Source organism: Dama dama, chromosome 3 (genome assembly GCF_033118175.1).
Source record: "Dama dama isolate Ldn47 chromosome 3, ASM3311817v1, whole genome shotgun sequence".
Taxonomy (NCBI): Eukaryota; Metazoa; Chordata; class Mammalia; order Artiodactyla; family Cervidae; genus Dama; species Dama dama.
In genome coordinates, this window is record NC_083683.1 from 30,015,215 (window position 1) to 30,035,908 (window position 20,694).

The 20,694-nt window shown below is 35.9% G+C and overlaps 1 protein-coding gene across 3 annotated transcripts in view; it reads left to right on the top strand.

Moving 5' to 3' along the window:
- Positions 1–20,694, top strand: part of TMTC2 (transmembrane O-mannosyltransferase targeting cadherins 2) — a 393,432-nt gene that overhangs the window by 239,927 nt on the left and 132,811 nt on the right. For all 3 annotated transcript variants that reach the window (XM_061125343.1, XM_061125360.1, XM_061125351.1), the window contains exons 5-7: positions 17,281–17,366; positions 17,934–18,118; positions 19,208–19,286. In XM_061125343.1, coding sequence (XP_060981326.1) covers positions 17,281–17,366; positions 17,934–18,118; positions 19,208–19,286 — 350 coding nt within the window. The remainder of the gene's footprint in view (positions 1–17,280; positions 17,367–17,933; positions 18,119–19,207; positions 19,287–20,694) is intronic.

A 20,694-nucleotide genomic window follows, 5' to 3' on the forward strand; every position in this document is an offset into this window, starting at 1 on the left:
TGGTAAGGAATCCGCCTGCAATGCAGGGGACCCTGGTTTGATTCCTCGGTCAGGAAGATCCCCTGGAGAAGGGATAGCCTACCCACTCCAGTATTCTTGGGCTTCCCTTGTGGCTCAGCTGGTAAAGAATCCACTTGCAATGTGGGAAACCTGGGTTCGACCCCTGGCTTGGGAAGATCCCCTGGAGAATAGAAAGGCTACCTACTCCAGTATTCTGGCCTGGAGAATTCCAGGGACTGTATAGTCCATGGGGTCTCAAACAGTCGGACGCGACTGAGCAACTTTCACTAAGCGACTGAACAGCAACAGCAAATAGGCATGAACACATTTGCAATTTGTTTATTGGAAATAAAGTTTCAATCATTCATTCAATGAATATTAGAGTCCTCAGAGTGATAGATGTTGGATGGTGAGAATAAATTGACAGAGTATAGTTTCTGTCCTCGAGTAGCTTGAAGTTTGGATTTAAAAATATGTTAATAAAGCAACATCTCTTCTAAGCAAGAGGTACATGTATTATTATGAAAAGGCAAAGACTTAGCTCAGCTTGGAGCAAAACAAAGAATAGTAAAGAGAAAGACAAGAGGAGTCAAACTAGAAAGACAAACGAACAAGTTCATTTAGGAGGAAAATTGTACAGAATTGAGTGTGTAAGTTTCAGATGACTGTTGGGCATCCATTAGGCAGCTAGAATGTGTTTCTACTACTCATGAGAGCATCCTGAGGTAGAGGATGTAGATTTAAGAGTAATTATAAAAGTGTGTGAGTTGAAACTAACTGTAAATAATTGTGGAGGGTGTGTGTGTGTGTGTGTGTGTGTGTGTGTGTGTGTGTAATGTATGTATATATATGGATAAATGAAAGAAGGACCATGGATGGAATCCTGGGTAATACCAATATTAAAGGAGCGTGGTATTGAAAGTGGAACCATAAAGTGTGCTCAAAGAAAAAGAGAGAAACCTAGGGTACTTGATGCCATTGAAGCTGATATATAGGAAAGCAAGAAGGGAAGAAAATGGCCAAAGATCATGTGCTGTAGAGAAGTATTTCTATGAGGATTGTGTGTCCCTGTGGGGGAAAAATATTGACATTAATCATGGGGCTAGAAACTGGGAAATATTATGCATTTCTGAATGTAGTAGAGGACAACATTTTGTTTTCAAAAAGCAACAGGATATCCTGGAGAATAATTTTTTCCTACAAAATGCATGGACACAGTGACCAAAGAATTGAAATCCACACTAGGAACTGCTTAGGAGCTGGGGATATAATTTATTTATGTCTTTGTTTCTAGCACAAAGTGGAGACCTTGACACCTCCTTGGTACTAACAAGTGCTTTTGGACAGGACTGAATTAAACCACTTATTGTTTTACACTCATTTCATTATAGTGATGGATACTGCACATTGTGGTATTGATGTCTAGGATTGCTTGCTGGAACTGTTACATGTTGCCCTCCCCATTGCAACCTAAAGTAAAATTGAGAGAAATCAGAATCTTTTTAAAAATAGGAGTCTGGCAACAGAAAGGAGGAGATTAAATCCTTCCTCTGCTTGTTTGTATTATAGGTTTTCTATTACGAATATAGTTTTAAAATGGCACAGTGTGGGTCACGCTTTTGCATGTAGAAATATTCATTCAAAATTAACTGTGCAGAGAGAGTTAAACTATTTTCCATGTTGGAAAAATAATGAAAGACATTTTTCTGAAATCTCATTAAAACGGCCTTTAATTTTATAATCATTGTTTATGCAGAGCACTGTAGGTGCATTTGAAGACATGTATTGGAAAGCCTATAAAAGAGGTTTATTAAGAGATTCATAATTGCATCCTGTTTTTTAGTGCCTCGTGTTTGGTTTAACTTTAAAACTGATTGAAAGTTGCTCAAATGGCCAGAAGCAGTTTTGTTGTTGTAGCTCCTAAAATTATATTCATGTGGACAGTGCTGGCTGATAGGCAGCAGGATTTCAGATAAATTAATTTTAATTTTCTCAGAAGGAGGTTTTACATCATGGGGAAAAAAAATGTCTTCCTCTACTCTTGTAGAAAAATGAACAGAAATGAATTTGTTATTTGTGTGATTCCAGTCAGTCCTCTGCAGATTTACAATTACTGTGACTTAAGAATTATTTCTTAGACACACCAGGGCATACAGTAATCTTGTCTTCCATTTTATTTTTTTCTCTTATACAAAACTTAACTAATTTTGCCTTCATTTTGGGAGAAGTTGCTTCATATGTTGGAGAAATTTCTTAAAGTATAATTGAAGTTTTGAGGGAGACCATCTGGATATTAAGATGATGAATTTTAAAAATTAATATCTTGTCATCTGCTGCTTATTTTTGTCTTGCATGCTATTCATATAAATAGTGTACTAAATTATTATTGTGGCTAAATTATATCTCATATCACTCACTTCTTTCAATTCTTTGCTCCAAAGAATTGCATGAGGCTCCCCAGCTGCCCTATTTAAACTGTAGCCCCTGCACTGCTCTCATATTCCTATTCTCCTTTACTTCTTTTTTTTTTTTTTTAACATTTATCACCTTCTAGTGAATTTTATAAATTCCTATTTAGCTGTATATAGTGGTATTTAAATGAGTATACAACTGTTAGTTCATTTTGTATATGTAAGCTTTATGTAATCTCCCTCAAGACAGAGTTTATATGTAGCCTAAGTGCTTGGTATAGTGGTTAGCTTATAGCACAAGCTTGATAAATATGTGTTGGATGTATATTTATATGTGCTGCCCATGATTTAGGTACATTCATTTTTCTTAAACTCTTTGTGTGTGAAGGGTGTGTCATGGATTACTTTAGGGCCTTGCCTCCCTGCTTTTTCTTTCTTCCTCGATCCCTATTTACCTCTGTAGAAGAAGAATGAGTACCAAAAGATGCCCTTTTTCTTTACTCCTCCATTGCTTTCAATTACAGTGCCCCTACATTGACTTTCCCCAGGCACCCTTATTTGTGGAAGTGACTAGATAGGGGGTTGGGTGAAAGGCAAGAGGGAGGCGTGTTCCCATCTTGCTGTTCTGATAATACAGAGAATAGAGTGAAGAAATACCCACCAGTCATCTAGAGAAGAAGACCCAGATCCAGCCTGGTCAGTGAAACTACATCTCATCTCCAGGGGAAAACGACAGGCAAGCACTTTGTTAAAGAATAGAAATTTCAGGTTAGGGGATTCATCTGAGCTACCCTGAAATCTAAAGGTGGTCCAGTTTTTAATGCCATTTAGATTCTATGGATTGTCTTCGATTTATTTCTTTTAATGATTGTGTGTGTGTGTATCCCCTGTATCTTTGCCTAATTGATGTAAAAATTCTCAGGAAGTTCTCTAAATCTTCAAAGATCAGATTTTGGAGTCAAAGCAAACCTGGGATGTAAAATGAGTACTCAGTCTCCTGAAACTTAGGATTGGAGAAGAGAGTGAAACTGTAATTATAAGCAACAACTGATATTAAAGAAAGATGAGCAAGATAGCCAATTTCTAGACTCTTCTCTAAAAAAAAGTAATGGGAAGCATTCAGAGATGAGAAGTTTCTCTGGGCAGGGCCAGTACCTTTATAAAATATGAGGGTGGAGTACACAGAAAAGACAGGAGAATAAAAAGCAAGTGGTGCTGAAAATATTCACCCATTTTCTCTTCATTGAACTCCTCAATCCCCAACCTTCCATCATTCCACTCAAATTTTATGCTTCCCCGCCGTTCTTTTTCCGTGTCTTCAGCCACTAATCTGCCTCTAGCTCCCATTGCTAGAACCTGTAAACAATGACTCTTGCCACAATCAGATCCTTGCTCTCTTGACCTTTGAGTTGAGTGAAGGAATATGTCTTTTCATCACCAAAAGTAAACCTGAAAGGTTAGTTTTAGGAACATTGTTATAAACGGTGTTTTGTTTTAATTCCTCAAGTACTTCAGGATAAGCCCCTGAGTGAATTGTTTCAAGGTTGTAAAATGTATTCCAGGCCAAAAGAGATAGGCTAAAACTTTCATTTTTGGAACTCCTCTTGCTTATTCTTAAGTTAGAAACTGCTGCTCTGACCTAACACCAATTCCTGCTGGTCTGTGAGATACATGATACCTTTTCCCCTTTGATAATTTATTGCTTCAACAGCAGACTTTTGTTAGAGCCCTGCTGTTGAGGGGCAAAGAAAACACCCACTTCATTGAACATTTATGTTTAAAGTGAGTACATTGTACTAAATCTCTGTGTGCCTGTGGGAGCATCTCTATCCCACATTATAACCATATCTATGATGGAATCAGAGCCTGATTGTTTTCTTTTTTAGTAATATTTTTTTTGAGTGTGTTGATTCCTGTGGAATTCACGAATGTTCATTATTTTTTTTTCCCCCGGTGTCTTAGCAAACTAGTTTAAGTTAGATTTCCTTGTTTTGGACTTCCACCGTGCATCAGACTGCATCATGGTACCCTGTAAACAACTTTGTTACTGCTTTTTGAATGATCCCTCTTCCCTTCCAGTCATTAAAATTTCTATAATGGCCCTTTCAAACTCTGTTTTGAATGAATGAATGAACAAATCAAGAGTCTCATTACCTCAACTTTTACTGAGTAGGACAGGCTTTGGTGTGTATGTATATTCCAGCTTGGGGTTCCTAAGCAGTGATTGGGCACTGTCCAATTGATAAATGTCTCTCCTTTAAAAAATGACATTATAATTATTCATCCATGTTGCATAGCCCCTGTAAATAGCAGAGAATAAAAGCCAGTCTGTGTATAGGTTAAAGTTCCATTCTTGGTAGTTACTCTTTTAATTTGTGTTAGGTGTGTTTTTTTAATTCTTAATTTTGCTTGTTTTAAATCACAAAATTCTCTTAAGAGCATGAGGGACTATTTGAAAGAGATTTGACTATGATCCCAGAAAATAGACCTATTTGAATAGTATTGGTTTTTGTGGGGAGAAGAGGAGTAGAAAAGAGGGAAAAGTTTTGTTTTTTAAAAAGTTGAACACTCGCCTTTGCATCATGGAGGCAGATTTGTGAAATACTAAGGGCAGGGTTTTGGCATTAAACAGATTTGGATTCAAATTGCCCATTATTGGTCTTGTGCTTGATCAAATTGCTCAATTCTTATTCTTCATCTGCAAAATGAGGTTCTGATATCACCTGGTGTTGTAAGGATTAAATGCGGTGCCTGGAAACTTGATGTCATTGTATAATAGTGGAAGCTAAAAAGTTTGTTAGCTGTTGGTTTTATCCCATTTCTAACTGTACACAGCTCTGCTTTTGTGGAGGATATTGCTTATACTCACTGGTAAGCATTTGCATTAAAAGGAATGGGTCTTAAGCCCAAGAATAAGTTACATTGATCAGAGCCTCCAGAGGAACAGAACTGATCGTGTGCGTACTACAGTAAAGAGATGTATTGTAAGGCTTGACACATGCAATTATAGGGGTTGAAGTCCCACAATCTGCCCTCTGTAAGCTGGAGACCCAGGAAGGTTGGTGGTGTGGTTGAAAGACCTTGAGAGAGCCTGGTGTAAATTCTAGTTTGAGTCTGTAAGCCTGAGCACCAGGAGTGCTCAGGGCAGATCCTTGTCCCAGCCCAGGCAGAGAGGAAGAAATCTTCCCCTTCTCTTTTTGGTTGTAACTCAGACCTTCAACAGATTAAATAATGCCCACCCACAATGGAAAAGGCAGTCTGCTTTACTTCATCTGCTGGATACATTGCTGATCTTACTGAAACATCCTCACAGATGTACTCAGAAATAATGTTTAGGGACTTCCCTGGTGACCCTATGACTAAGACTCAACGCTCCCATTGTAGCAGGCCTGGGTTCCATCCCTGATCAGGGAACTAGATCCCACATATTACAGTTAAGACCTGACATAGCCAAAGAAATAAACATTAAAAAAAAAATGTTTAACCGGATTTCTGAGCTTCCCGTGATTCAGTGAAATTGACACATGAAATTAACTATCACAAGTATATTGGTTACAATGCACTTCTTGGTGAAGTTGATTTGGTATTGGAGGCTGTAGTTTATCCACCTTTGAAGTAAGTCTGAGATGTTTATTATATATTAGGGTTGGCATGTACAAATACAGAAAGAGAGAAGAGAAATTTGTTGGTATAGAAAATAAAAAAGCACTGGGTATATGAGCAGGAGAGAGAAGGCAATTATTAATGTTTAAACTAAGAACAGGTATGTATTCCCAGTCTACCACTGTGGGGTCATGGAAAGACAGTGATTTGAAGCCTGGCGGTTTTGAACTTAAGTCTCATCTTGAGGCTTTGTGATTATATTACAATGGGCAAGCTATTTAACTTTTCTCTCTGATGTTTTCACATCTCTAAAGTGAAATGAGTAATAATAGTTTAAGTTGCTAATTTTAAGTATGAAAAGAAATAATATGGAAAACACTATCATAAAGCCATCCAGCTTAATTCTCTTTCTTACTTCCTATTAAGTACTGTTTTTTATTAACTAGGAAAGTATATTCACACCTATTATTATTGTATGACAGGTAGAGGAAAATGTAGCCTTAATTATGTATTCGGAAGACAGGTATAAAATGAATTATGCATATATTAATATACAATATAGTCTGCGAATCCCATATCCAACAATAATTAACTAAGTGGATTTGAGTAACGATTCTGATTTGGTGGTTCCTTATTTGTAAAATGGGGATTATACCCTTATAGGTTTATTAAGAGAATTACATAAGATAGTAATTGTGAAGCATTTTGTTCAGGACCTGTTACAGAATAGAAATGGACTTATGTGAGTAAATGCTTAACTAGCTGTCATAGTCCAAGTTTTAAATCAGAAGTATCTTTGTAATGAATGCTCCATTTAACTGAGTCTTCATTTTTTTTCCAGACATGTTACTATAGTGAGACTACATTTCTCTTTCTTTAGACCATAGGCAAAAATCTTAATTTTAACATAAAAAGTATAAAAGCTACAACTTGTTCATTTTCCTATTATTAATTGATGAGGTTTTAGTAATACATTGGAAAAATAAAAACAATTTTTTTGTGGATGCTTACTGCCCCATATTTGATAGGTTAGAATAAAAAGTAATTATCTTTATGAAATAGGATGTCATTATTATACTTTATTCAGTTGGCAAAGTTTATATAAAATCAAATTTAGAACAAATAAATAGGTCTGTGTCAAAAGAAAGATACCAGAGAGGAGGCTTAACTGTATTCACTGACACTGGATTGCTTGGCAGTTCTGTGACACTTGGAAGTGATGTCCAGGGAACCAGGGTTCAGCTGTGGGAGGTATGTGATAGAATTATGTGTGCACATCTGTCTAGTTCATATCACGTGGATGTTGTCTTTTTCTCCATCTCCATTTCCATTCTTCTTCATGTAATAAGAATACAGAGCAGGGTAACGACGTGCTCATTACCCTGTTTAGTGGAATTTAACCTTTTCAAGAAGTGACATCTTTTGATTTTGCTCAGAGTACATATAGTATATAATAATCATGTATAATAACTTAACAATAGTTTAAAATAAATATCCAATTAAATTGTGCTTTTTGTAGCACACATATTATTATTCTAATAAATTGAAATTGTATGTTTTAAGTAAAAATAACTTTTTATATTCCCTTTCTCTCTTGGTACTTTTCTATCCAAAATTCTCTTTGTAAAAAGGTTATTTTTACCTATTATATTAAAATGGTTTAATTTAGAAAAGAAAGAAAAGGAAAGAAGGAAAGTTGCATTTTTTTGAGGAAAAAAAAAATGTGAGTAGAGAGAGATCTTTTGTTTCATCCTCAATAAAAAGTTTGTTATCCTAGGGTGACCTGAAAGCCATAGACATGCCATGTGAGACCAAAAAATTGTATAACTTTGTCTCTGAAATCTCCCATGGAACTCAGATTCAGTCACTTATATCTCACTGAACCCTCTGAGAAGAAAATTCTACCTATTTTCGTTTCACTTGATAATTCCTATGAGTTTCCTTCTTTTTAGTTATTTGAGGATTGAGAGGATTAATTAAAATGTTTTTTTATAAAAAATGCTACTAATGCATTACTCATTTGGGCAAAGAGTGATAACTCTGACCACTCTGATGTCTGGGCATTTAATTTAAGAGTTCCTATTTCATGCACCTATTATGCTCTTGAGTTATTTAAGTTTAATTGAATATTTTAATTGCAAATTTCATACTTGGCAGTTGCCTCATCTGGTTATCACTCAAAACCACACAACCCATACTTTGTATTCATTCAAATATAATTAAAGTAAGTTTTCCTTAAAATTTTCTATGAGAGCCATACTACATATTAAATATTTTATAGATAGTTACAAAAAAGAAACCATAAATGAAATAATACATGTGCTTCTTTTATCAGTAGAGAACTGATAAGAAAGTTAGTGATAAGAAATCCCAAATAACATTAGCTTAAACTACCTAAAATTGTATTTTCTGTTCAGAGAGGTCCAGAGGTGTACAGTCCTATGGTTGTAGGAAATTTTCATAAAGAGCTCAGTTTTCTGGACTCCCTTCAGTTTCCTGTCTACTGTCCTCAGTACAGGGCCTCCACCTGTTCTCAACAAGACAGGGGAAGGATAAGGCCGAACATGCTCCCTCCTCTTTAAGAACTTTTCCTAGAGGTGCTCAGGCCACTGAGCTTTTACTTCATTGGACAGAGTTCAGTCACATGACCAAGGCTACTGCACCAATTGATTCTGATTCTTTGTATATATTTAGTGGCTTGTGCATACTAGGTGCTTAATTTCTAAACTCTTGTATCATTGTAAACCTTGGCATTGCTGCAGTTAATTCAAGCTATAGTAACTTACTTTATTTACAGCTTCTGTTTTTAAAAAGGACTTTTGAGTTTCACTCCATTTACTGCTGGGATAGTCACTTGAGACTTTTGCCTGATATCTATTTTATGAAGCAAGATTTGGGAGCATTTGTGTGTTATGAGTTTAACAGGCTATTAATTATCACTTCTGTCTGTTAATAGAGATTAATAATTTATTTTTCCAAATATCTTTTATTATGAACATGCCTAAAACTAGGCGTTAATCTTGAAATAACAGAAGAAATGCAACTCTAATATCATTTCACAATTAAATTATATAAAATCTCATTCTTTGAGTCATTAGCTAAATTAGGAAATTTGACTAGGTAATTTGGATTAATGCAAAGTTTGACTATGATGCCAAGCCAATCCTAATTAACTTCAGTTGGGAAATTTCAAAGGCATGCATACCTTAGGAAAATGTTGAACATCCGAAACATATGCGTCTATATCTGAGGAAAGAAATCTTAGTTACAAAGTACCTACATGTGTTAAAGTATAATAAAATAAAATAAAATTCAGAAGAAAAGGCTCAATTGAAGATGAACATGATGTTTTTGTTAGTAATTGGACCTTAGGGATTATAAATTATTTTGTCAACCATTGCTATAAACATTAAGCTATCTGCTGTATATGTTTATTTTTTGGCTTCTTATCTTTTTTTTACTTTTTAGTTTGTATTGGGATATAGCTGACTAACAATGTTGTGGTAGTTTCAGAGGAAAAAAGAAGGGCCTTAGCCATATATATACATTTATCCATTCTCCCTCAAAGTCCCCTCCCGTCTAGGCTGCCACATAGCATTGAGCAGTGTTCCACGTAAGCTATCTACTTTATTTTGATGACTAAGAATTCTTGCCCAGGGAGTAGCAAACAACTTATTACTGAAATATTTTTAATATGATCTAAATTTTAAATTGCCTTAGCTTTTCAGTTTCCAGAAAGTTCCCTACATAGATAGTCATTTAATTTCCATGAAACTTGCCATTACTGCTACTGGTAGATGAAAATGCTGCCCTCTGTAACTCGGGTTTTTGTAAGCATAGTGGGCTTGGTCTGTCTGGAACTCCATTCCCTGCACACTTGCTTTCTGTAGATATTTTATCTGGGCTGTCATCATGGAAAGGTATCCCTTTTGTGGGTTTCCAGAATACTTTACATTTCATTTACACTGTATTGTGAGTGTTTGTTCATATGGCTTCACCATGAAATAGCTCATTCAAAAAATATTGATCTGTGTTAGATAATCTTCTTCTCAATATTTAGTATGTTGTAGGCGTGCCATAAATTACGTTGTAATGAAACTGAAAAAAAGAAAGCTGCTGTTCTTTGTTGTTGTTTTTCATTCACTAAGTTGTCTCCAACTGTTTGCAAGCACATGGACTGCAGCACTCCAGGTTTCCATGTCCTTCACTGTCTCCAGGAGTTTGCTTAAACTCACATCCATTGAATTGGTGATGCCATCCAATCATCTCATCCTGTCATCCTCTTCTCCTGTCCTTAATCTTTCCAAGCATCAGAGTCTTTTCCAATGAGTTGGTTATTTGCATCAGTGGCCAAAGTATTTGAGTTTCAGCTTCAGCGTCAATCCTTCCAATGCATATTCAGGGTTGATTTCCTTTACGATTGACTGGCTTGATCTTGCAGTTGAAGGGACTCTCAAGAGTCTTCACTAACACTACAATTTGAAAGCATCAGTTCTTTTGTGCTCAACCTTCTTTATGGTCCAACTCTCACATGTGTACATGACTACTGGAAAAAAAATAGCTTTGACTGGATGGATCTTTGTCAGCTAAGTGGTGTCTCTGCTTTTTAATATGCTGTCTAGGTTTGTCATAGCTTTTCTTTCAAGGAGCAAGCATCTTTTAATTTTGTAGCTGCAGTCACTATCCACAGTGATTTTGGAGCCCAAGAAAATAAAGTCTGTCACTGTTTCCACTAATTCCCCATTTACTTGCCATGAAGTAATGGAACCAGATGCCAAGATCTTGGTTTTTTGAATGTTGAGTTTTAAGCCAGCTTTTTTACTCTCCTCTTTCACCCTCATCAAGAGGCTCTTTAGTTCCTCTTTACTTTCTGCCATTAGAATGGAATCTTCTGTATATCTGAGGTTGTTGATATTTCTCCCGGCATTTTTTATTCTAGCTTGTGATTCATGCAGCCTGGCATCTCGCATTATATACTCTGCATGTAATTTAAATGAGCAGGGTGACAATACACGGCCTTATCATACTCCCTTCCCAATTTTGAACCAGTCCATTGTTCTGTCACCGTTTCTAACTGTTGCTTCTTGACTCGCATACAGGTTTGTCAGGATGCAGATAAGGTGACCTGGTATTCCCAGCTCTATAGAATTTTCTATTTTACTATTTTTTAGTATTTCCCTGGTCTTAACAGTTCATGACACTATGTAACCCACATCCTGTTCACCCATGGTTTGTGTAAGTGTCCGCTTCACTCAATGCAATACATATTCTTGAAAAGTATACTTTTCTTCTGCTAATGTGCTTTATTAATACCAACTTTGAACACGTCAGATTTCAACCATTTTAAAGACCTTTGTTTGAACCTGAGGCAAAATGTAGCTTTACTTGAAGATTTCTATGTTTTTGACAGTTCTATATTGAGGGCAACTTTCTATTAATACCAAGAGCCACTGACATTTTGTTTGACTGTACTGACAGTGGTAGGGAATGGCATGCTTTAGAAAATGAGAAAATATATTCTTCTGTATTTCTAAATGACAAGTCAGTAGAGATGATGATGAAGTTTTTATTGAGAAAATAATTTATTCCCTGTATTTTGCCTTTTTACAATCTATGTTCTTTATATAGTTCATGTATGTGATTATCAAAGATGGGAGGACCCTATATTCTAAAGAAATGCATTGTAGTTAGTACATATGAAATACTAAATGTAGTTTCTTAACCTGAGCACTGTTGACATTTGGGCCAGAGATGTCTTTGCTTTGTGGTGACTGTCTTGTGTCTTCTAACATGTTTACATTTTTAATGGCATACCTGACCTCTATCCACAAGATGCAAATAGCATCCACCAGTTGTGACAGACATACACGTTTCCAGATGGTGCCCAGTGTCCCCTGGGTGACAGTCATCCCTGAGTGAGAAGCACTGTGCTAAAAAAAAAGAAAAAAAAAAGTGTTCCGCTTCTGCCTCTGTCAATATGTAGAATCAGCCAGAGGTCGTATGCCTATTGATACTCACTGTTTGTTTTTAACTATGTCCAATCCACTGTTACCATGGATTTGACTGGTATTCATTTATCAAATGTCTAGAGTCTTGTGATTGTTAAGAAAAGGATATTTAGACCAAGATGGAGTTGTTGGGGGAGACTAGGGTAATGATGGGCAAAACTTTCACAGGAAAAAGAAAGTCTCCAGACTCAATGGTAATTCCTAGAACATGATCAAAATCAGGTTAACAAAATGCTGAAACAATTTAAGACAGGGCATTTTGTTGTTTTTTTCCCTTAAGTAAAGTGGTCTTTAGTCTAAGTATTAGAGTAAATAGTACTTTGTACATCCAGTTGTATTTTCTTCCTTCAACTGTAACAAGTATTTATTCTTTCTGTTTCCCCAATTTGTATTCTTCACTGACTGCTTTATTCCAGTGACTGTGGTCCTGAAAGATAAGTCATTTGGGGGAAAATATGAGAAGTAATATATTTCAACCTATTAAAATACACTACAATATATCCATCTTCACATAAAGGTGTATGCCACTACTTACTAGAGATCAGCAACATTTTTTCAATCTCTCACCCAAAAGATACTTTAAGTTTACATTAATGAATAGCATGGGCCAGTTTCCTTAATTGTTAAGCAACTTCATATGAGTAAAACTATTTCTTACTAGATTCTGGTTTGATGGTATATTAAAATGTATTGTTGTTTTTAATGTACTACATAGAAACAATAGAGAAGACTCTATTGACATGATCAGCATGTAAACACACTGGGTCATCTATTTTAAACAGCTGTGGGAAAGCCTTTGCTATGAATGCTCTATTAAGATACAGATCCTCCTCTAAAACCTGACAGCTGGGCTTGAATTGTGGGACACTTCTTGCTAGTGGTGTGTCCTTCAGTATGTTGCTAAATTTTTCTTACTCCAAGTCCATCATCTGTAAAATGGGGCTAGTATAATATCCTGTCTCACAAGATTATTAATGAGTAATAATTAAGCTAATATATGTAAATGTAAAGTATTATATATAACATTATAAGTGCCAAGTAAGTTTAGCTCTTTCTATCACCATGACTTATATGATGTGAAGGACTTCTATCCCACTGTCCAATCTTCAGTAAAATAAGGAATGGATTCAGTAAATGTGGAAAGCAGCAGGAACAGAAGCTTCATTGTTACAGTGCTTCAACTGACCCAGATTCATCCTGAACTGACAAAATGGCAGTGTGAGTCCTTTGAATTGAGCATCAATTCAAGTTCACATTACACAAAATCTGGAGAATATTAGAGCAAATGAAACCATAATCCAGAACCCATGCTTCTAGAACTGAATTATCTTCTCTCTCTCCTTTTTTACTTTCAGAAAGAGCATGGGATTTATTGTCAGAGAAACTATGTTCTGATCCTGCCTTTGCCTCTTATTAACCATAAAACCTAAAGTTTAGTTGGTAAATTCTCTGTGGACCCCCTGTGTAACATGGGGCTGATGATGATACTTTTTATTGCTGACTAACTACTGCTTACTTTCAACTCTCTGCCAATGGCACTTGGGCTCCGTGAATCTTTCCTTGTCCATTCCTGAACTAGAGTGGTGTTACTCCTCTGTCCGATATCATAGTAATTTTCCACACCATTTATTTTCTTATTTGTCTCCCTGAATAGATGGTACATCCACAGGCAAGTGCATTTGCCTTGTTCATATTTGCAGCAGGCGTACTAGGGTATAGTTGATGCTCAACTAAATCCTTAGCCATAAGAAACTGGTCACTATAGGTGTCTAACTTGGACTCCATTGCTAACTTTATTCAGATATACAGAGGGTGATGCTCTCTAATTCAAAGAGCTACTTTATACATAATCCTGGTGATTTGCTACTACATCACTGTGTGTGACTAGTTTTCTCCAAAGAATGAGGCAGACTGGACAGGATTGTCTAGGAGTGGTTATCATGTAGTATTTTATGAGTTGGAAAATGACACGACCGTAATACATCAGCATCAGGGAGCCCATGAGGCTGAATACATCATTTTCAAGGTTTATGGGCTTTAGGCACATTTTCCAAGATATGTGCTCATCACCTCATGTTCTTTCTGTCTAGCCTAACAGCATATTTGCCCTTTAGAAATGTAATTATATGCAGACTAATTAGTGGGCAATTGCAGTTATTTAGGTGACAGGAAAGATAAAAAGGGCTCTGTTAGATCTATAAAAGTGAACCTTGAGGGGCCACAGTGAAGAGCCTTAGAAAATAAGAATTGGTAGGCTTTGGAGACTTCTTTAAACTTGGGCCTTGTAAGAGTGAGTGTAAAGTCAAGAGTGATAGCCAGGTTCCTGATTTTAGGCAGTGGCGTGAGTGATGGTGCTGATTGCTGAGGGAAGATTTTTTTCTTCTTTTATCTATCTCATTTATCTCTTTATATAATTTTAAGTAGGAGATATTGCTTTTGGGTTTTGGATATATTGGTTTTGAAGTTCCAACAAGCACCTAGATTGACATGGCTGAGTAAGGTGCTGGATTTTCAACAGATCTGGCTGTCAGGAGAGAAATCACTATTTTAGAATTGAGAATAGTCAGCATATGAGCTGGATGTATGCATATTGTCATGCAGAGACTACTTATCAAGAAAAGGAGAAAAAGACAATGATCTGTGAATTATCAACCTCTTTTAAAAAATATGAATAAAGATGCACTTTTCTTCATACTCTGAAGTATAGTTTCAGGGATATAGAACTAAGGAAGACCAGCTTTCCAGAAGCTAAGGAAACAAAGTTTCAGGAAGGAAAATGGGTTTAATAGTCACAAATGCTACAGTTGAGTAGGTCATTCATATAGGCAAACTCTTTGGGGAGTTTAATTGTTAGTGGAAATTTGATTATTACATTTCAGCAGAATTCTAGGAAAGAGCCTAGATTGGATTTAGGGGTAAATGGGATTTGAGTCATTGGATATACATATCACAGACCATTATGAAAAAAAAGAACATGACTTAGGAGGGAAGCATGACAGTAAGAAGTAAAGAGTTGTATGCAAGAATGATAAGGTGGTAAGATTTTATCTTCTCCCCTCCACTAAGAGGCAAACATTTTTGTAGTCTTGAGGGAAAGGAAATTGCAGTGGGGAAAAAGTTTGAAGATAAGGGATAAGGAGGGGCTTATGGGAGAGCTTTAATTCCTAAGGAAAGTAGGAAGACTTGGGTTAAGATAAATTTCTCTTCTGATGACATTAGCTTTTTATCAGAGAAGAAGTGCCTCTTTATCTGCGCCTCAAAGGAAAGACACTTAAGATTGTAAATAAGGATGTATGAGGCAAGTGCTCGGGCCTAGTGCACTAGGAAGACCCAGAGGGATCGGGTAGAGAGGGAGGTGGGAGGGGGGATCGGGATGGGGAATACATGTAAATCCATGGCTGATTCATGTAAATGTATGACAGAAACCACTACAATATTGTAAAGTAATTAGCCTCCAACTAATAAAAATAAATGAAAAAAAAAGATTGTAAATAAGTTTCTGAAATGAGATAATATATATGAGCTTAGTTAATTGGAAAACATTTTGTCTAAATTATTTTTATAAAGGATATTATTTTTTTGTGGAAAGTATATGTGTTCTTTCTGTTTATCAATTTTACTTGCTTTTAAAGACAACTGAACATTTCCACAGACTCTTGAATCCTGCAGGAAGCTTTGTTTTCCCTTGTACCTGGCAGCAGAAAAGTGTACTTAACAGCAAAGCATATCAATTTTGTAATCAAATTGTTGCTCTAAAGTTTTAATAGATATGTACATTTCTGTGAATATGTAACTCTTAATATGATTTGAAGTGGTTTCATCTATTCACATGGCTCTTTTAACAATAGAAATAATGAGGTTAATCTATGCTAATAAAACAAGTGAACCAACTTTAATTTCAAAATTGATTTACTTCATTATTTTTCAATCATGCCCATTAAATAATAAGCTGAGTATTTTAAAATACAAAATGATAAGTTTTTACCAGTAGGCTTCTCATTTTTCAAACCTCCATTTTACTGCCTTTTGAAGACCTCAGGAGCTGGCAAGTGGAATCTGCAGTTTGAGGCTGATGACAGTAGTACTCAGGTCCAAGAGAGGTGCCAAATGCCTGTAAGACACTTGCTGATTTTAAGAGAGCAAAGACAGGTCACAGAGCCCTTTGTGAGAGCTTTCAGAACTTAGTCCCAGGTCCCTGATGCTGTATTTTCATAGACATAATAGTAACTGATTCTCACTTTGGTCATGAGGACAGGGTCTGGAAACGCTGGGATAATCCATGTGGCTAGTCACTACCGAAGCAGCCTCCTAGGGAGGTGCATAGAGTCTGAGGGTCTGTAGACAAAAGCATGTCTCGCAACAGCGAGCTGAAATTTGCTCATGTTCTGAAATTCAAGCTTATTTGGCCAAATCCAAATAATAAAGAAGTAACTATGTGTATGGCCTTCAGTCTGTGTTCTTTGATGGAATCTGATTAGATTCTTACTCCATCCTGTTGATCCAGGTTACCTGTTGCTTTTTGGGCAATTGTGGGCCAGTATTTCCCAAGCAATAGGGCTAATGGGAGAGGTGTCTTAGGTTTAAATGTGTGTGTGTGTGTGTGTCTATATATATATATAGTTCAGTTATATATATGTATGTATAGTTCAGTCGCTAAGTTGTATCCGGACTCTTTGCAACCCCATGGACTGTAGCACACTAGGTCTCCCTGTCCCTTACTATCTCCTGCAGTTTGCCTAAGTTCATGTCCATTGAGTTGGTGGTGTTATCCAACCGTCTTATCCTCTGCCGCCCTGTTCTCCTTCTGCCTTCAATCTTTCCTAGCAGCGGGGTCTTTTCCAGTGAGTTGGCTCTGTGTATCAGGTGGCCAAAGTACCGGAGCTTCAGTTTAGGGCTTCAGACAAGTTTCTTTTCTAAAATGATGGAAAACTGTGCATGTTCTGGGGAGAAATGCAAGTGGTTGGTAATTCTAGTGGGAGAGAAAAGACTGCTGGCAAGGGGAAAGTTCAGTGAGGGGTAAAGGGCTTTTAAAAAATACTTCTTAATACTTTCTAATGCAACGTAAATGCAACTGATACCTCTCCAAACATTTTCTTTCCTGAGGAATCATTTCCTTCTATTCAGGATTTATTTTTATAGTACCAGGTCATTTTTATGACCCCATTAACCATTTTTATTTTTGAAATATAAAATGAAAATTTGTGGTTTCATGTATGCTAATACTGTCTTGTCTCCAAATTTCTATTTTCCTCACGCAGAGGGTTACTTCTACAGGAGAACAGCAGGTTTGCAGAAGCACTGCATTATTATAAGCTGGCGATTGGGAGCAGGCCCACACTGGCTTGTAAGTGCTGTTCAAGTCCTTTTGAAATATCTCTTTCTTTCTCCATGAAAATGGTGCCCTAAAGCCTCATGGCTTAAAAAACATGATACTTCTATTTGTGGATACTTTCCAATCAAATTAAGACCCTTTAAAAAGTACATCTCTCTCAATTTTAATGTTTTGGTGTCTGATTATCGTTTTGATACATTAAGAAACATACAACTTTTATTCATCTAGTTTCTAAGCTCAAAGTATTCTGACACTTTGAAGGCAGAGACTACTTTTTATGTATATATATATATATATATATATATACATATATATATATTAGTGACACCTAATACATTTATATATTAGTGGTACCTCAAATATATATATATATATATATATATATATATATTAGTTATACTTGTACTTTGTACTACATTATTGTTCTTTTGTATGTTTGTTCCCTGGAGGGTCATTTCTTGGTTTTCTTTTAAAATCAGAAATAATGCATAAAAATGAAGTTGAAGTAAAAATAGCTTTATTGTTTCCACAGTGTACATCATCATCTCTCATTTATATCTCCACTTTTTTACCCTTCAGCTGCATATTTAAACACAGGTATTATTCTAATGAACCAAGGAAAGACAGAGGAAGCCCGACGCACATTCCTGAAGTGCTCTGAGATCCCTGATGAAAACCTAAAGGACCCTCATGCCCACAAGAGCTCGGTCACCAGCTGTCTGTACAACCTGGGGAAACTCTATCATGAGCAGGGACACTATGAGGTCAGGCCAGAACCTCTCTGCCCTGTTCCTCCCCCTTGTTCTGATCTGGTCTCAATGATTTCTACCTGTGATCTCATTGTAGGAACACTGATAATTTAAGAAGCTAATTCATATTTTAATAAAAGAGTTTTATGGGGAAATTCTTTTGGGGAAAAATCTCTATTTAAACAAAACACATTTTTTCACTATGATTTTCTCAGAGTAATATAATGACTCCTTATGAAAGGGAAATAGCATGCATTACTGCCCAAGTTGTTTGCTTACCATTTCTTTGATTTTATGATTGAAGACATGTTATTATTGTTATCTGTATTCATTGCCTGATGTTAAAAAATACACTTTTTTATACTCTGCATGTTAAGTGACTTAGTATAAATCCTATTTGTTTCTTTTTATTCTTTTAAACACAATAATGCAATGAAAGCTAATTTTATTGTTTTCTGAATTGGGAAGAGGGGGAAAGTGATAGATACAGGATCTTGTACAGGAAGTTAGGAGGATTGCTTAGTCCTGTGTTCCCTATCTCTTACATGAAGCCTGCCTCCATGGGTTTTGTCTCTCCCATTCAATACCACGACACACTTTCTCAAACCACTCCCCCAGAGACTCTTACATGATATTTTAAGACTTTAATCTGAGGATCAAGATGCAATTTTTAAAAATATTGCATTTCATGATCTCAGTATGTCTCAGTAGCTAGAAGATTGATTAGTTGATATTTTATTTAGATTGTACTTAATTGCTTGACTTGAAATAATGACGAATTTTAGAGGACTATGGGTGACTCCAAAATGTAAATTTTTCTAGTTGTTTTTATTGTATAATCTATGTGAATTGAGAAATTTAAAGAGTATTGGTAACATTTGACTCCTTGTTAAACTTATTTTTTTATATAACCTTCACTGACTGGGTTGAATGGTTTTATTCAAGAAATTGAGGTAATTTGATATCAAAGAATAGCTCGGTTGAATTTTTCTCTAATGAACCATTTAGAAAGAACAATGGAATATTTTAATTTTGGAAAGATGTTGTTATTTTGTTTCAGTGAATAGCCTTGTACTTTATTTCTTTTTCTGTTTCTTAAATTAGGATGCCCTTAGTGTATACAAGGAAGCAATTCAGAAAATGCCTAGGCAATTTGCCCCACAGAGCTTGTACAACATGATGGGTAAGTAAAATAGTAATATTTTAATTGATATTTCAGGGATCTGTGGAAAAATTAAAACCTGTACTTGTTTTAAATGGATCTCTAATAAATCGTGTTTTAATCCTCACTAAAAATAACCCTATTCACAATTGGATGTCACATTTAAATTTTCACAAAGCACACCTATTCTAAGAGCAAATAAATATTGTTAATATAGTGATTCTCAACAAATTGCCTGGATTCCAGAGTTGTTGAAAAGGGGCTCATAAACCAAAGTAGGTATCAAATATTAGCTAGACTCTTGAGATTACAAATGATGAATAAAGGACATATAGATTTTGATGAGCTTATCAAATTTCTGATAATTTTTGATCATGTTATTTTCTTAATCAGAATATTCTCAAAAGTAACCATGCTGGGATATAGAGATTGTGATTTTCATGCTTACAATAGATGAGAATGAGCCAGCTTGTGTGGTTTGCATTGATAAAGGTTTGGATTGCAAGAGGTTCCCCCCCCCCCCCCCCCCCCCCCGCCCCAGGGTATTATTTTAGAGTAAAAGCAATACTGTGAAGAGTATAAATGTTCTAGTACAATTGTTTCTATTTCTACATTGAGTAATTAGCTCAATTTTCTAGAAAGTATGCAGGTGAGGGCATCGATTTTTCTAGGTGCAAGAGGTCAAGAACTAGAGTTACTAATAAAATCTGCCTATAACCTGTGATTTGTTCATGACAGTCTCATAGTAAATTGTTACCACAGCTATTTGATCATGGATACGACACACCTAAAAACCATCTTTTCAGTATGTGACTCTTGAAAAGAATCCCCGAAGTTTAAGATGTCCTGTTGATTAACGTTGCTGTTTCTAGATAGGGGAGAGAAGTGAGAGGGCTGTTTTTGTCTTCCAATTAAATATTTCTTTTTCTCCCAAAGTACAAATTAAACCTCAAATTTTCCTTTCATTATACCTGGCTGAGTTTTTAAAAAATATTTGTAAGCCTTCCTCATGCATATAAACTATATGTGACTACATCATTTCTAGGATTATTTTATACTTCTGTATCCTGTGATTTGAGAAATTTGATCATAGCCATATGCCTCTTAAGTACGCATAAAAAATCCCATGCCTTCCCTAACTAGAAAATATGTGCCTGGCAAGGACACTCACTTCTACTGTTTTTTTTTAAACAAAAGAAAATTTAGAAAAGTTTTAGAGCTCAAACAAGGCACACATCAGCAAAAAGAAAAAAAAATGATTTGGAAGAGGTTAATATATTCATCTGTCTCTTGAATCCTGACCCTAGTTAGCCTGGACAGCAGCAGGGTGATTTAATGCTCCTGTTAAAGAGGACACTGAAGAATTTTTAGTTGCTATTATTTTTCTCTTGGATAGTATCACTAAAAGGTAAAATCTAGCTTCCTTCAA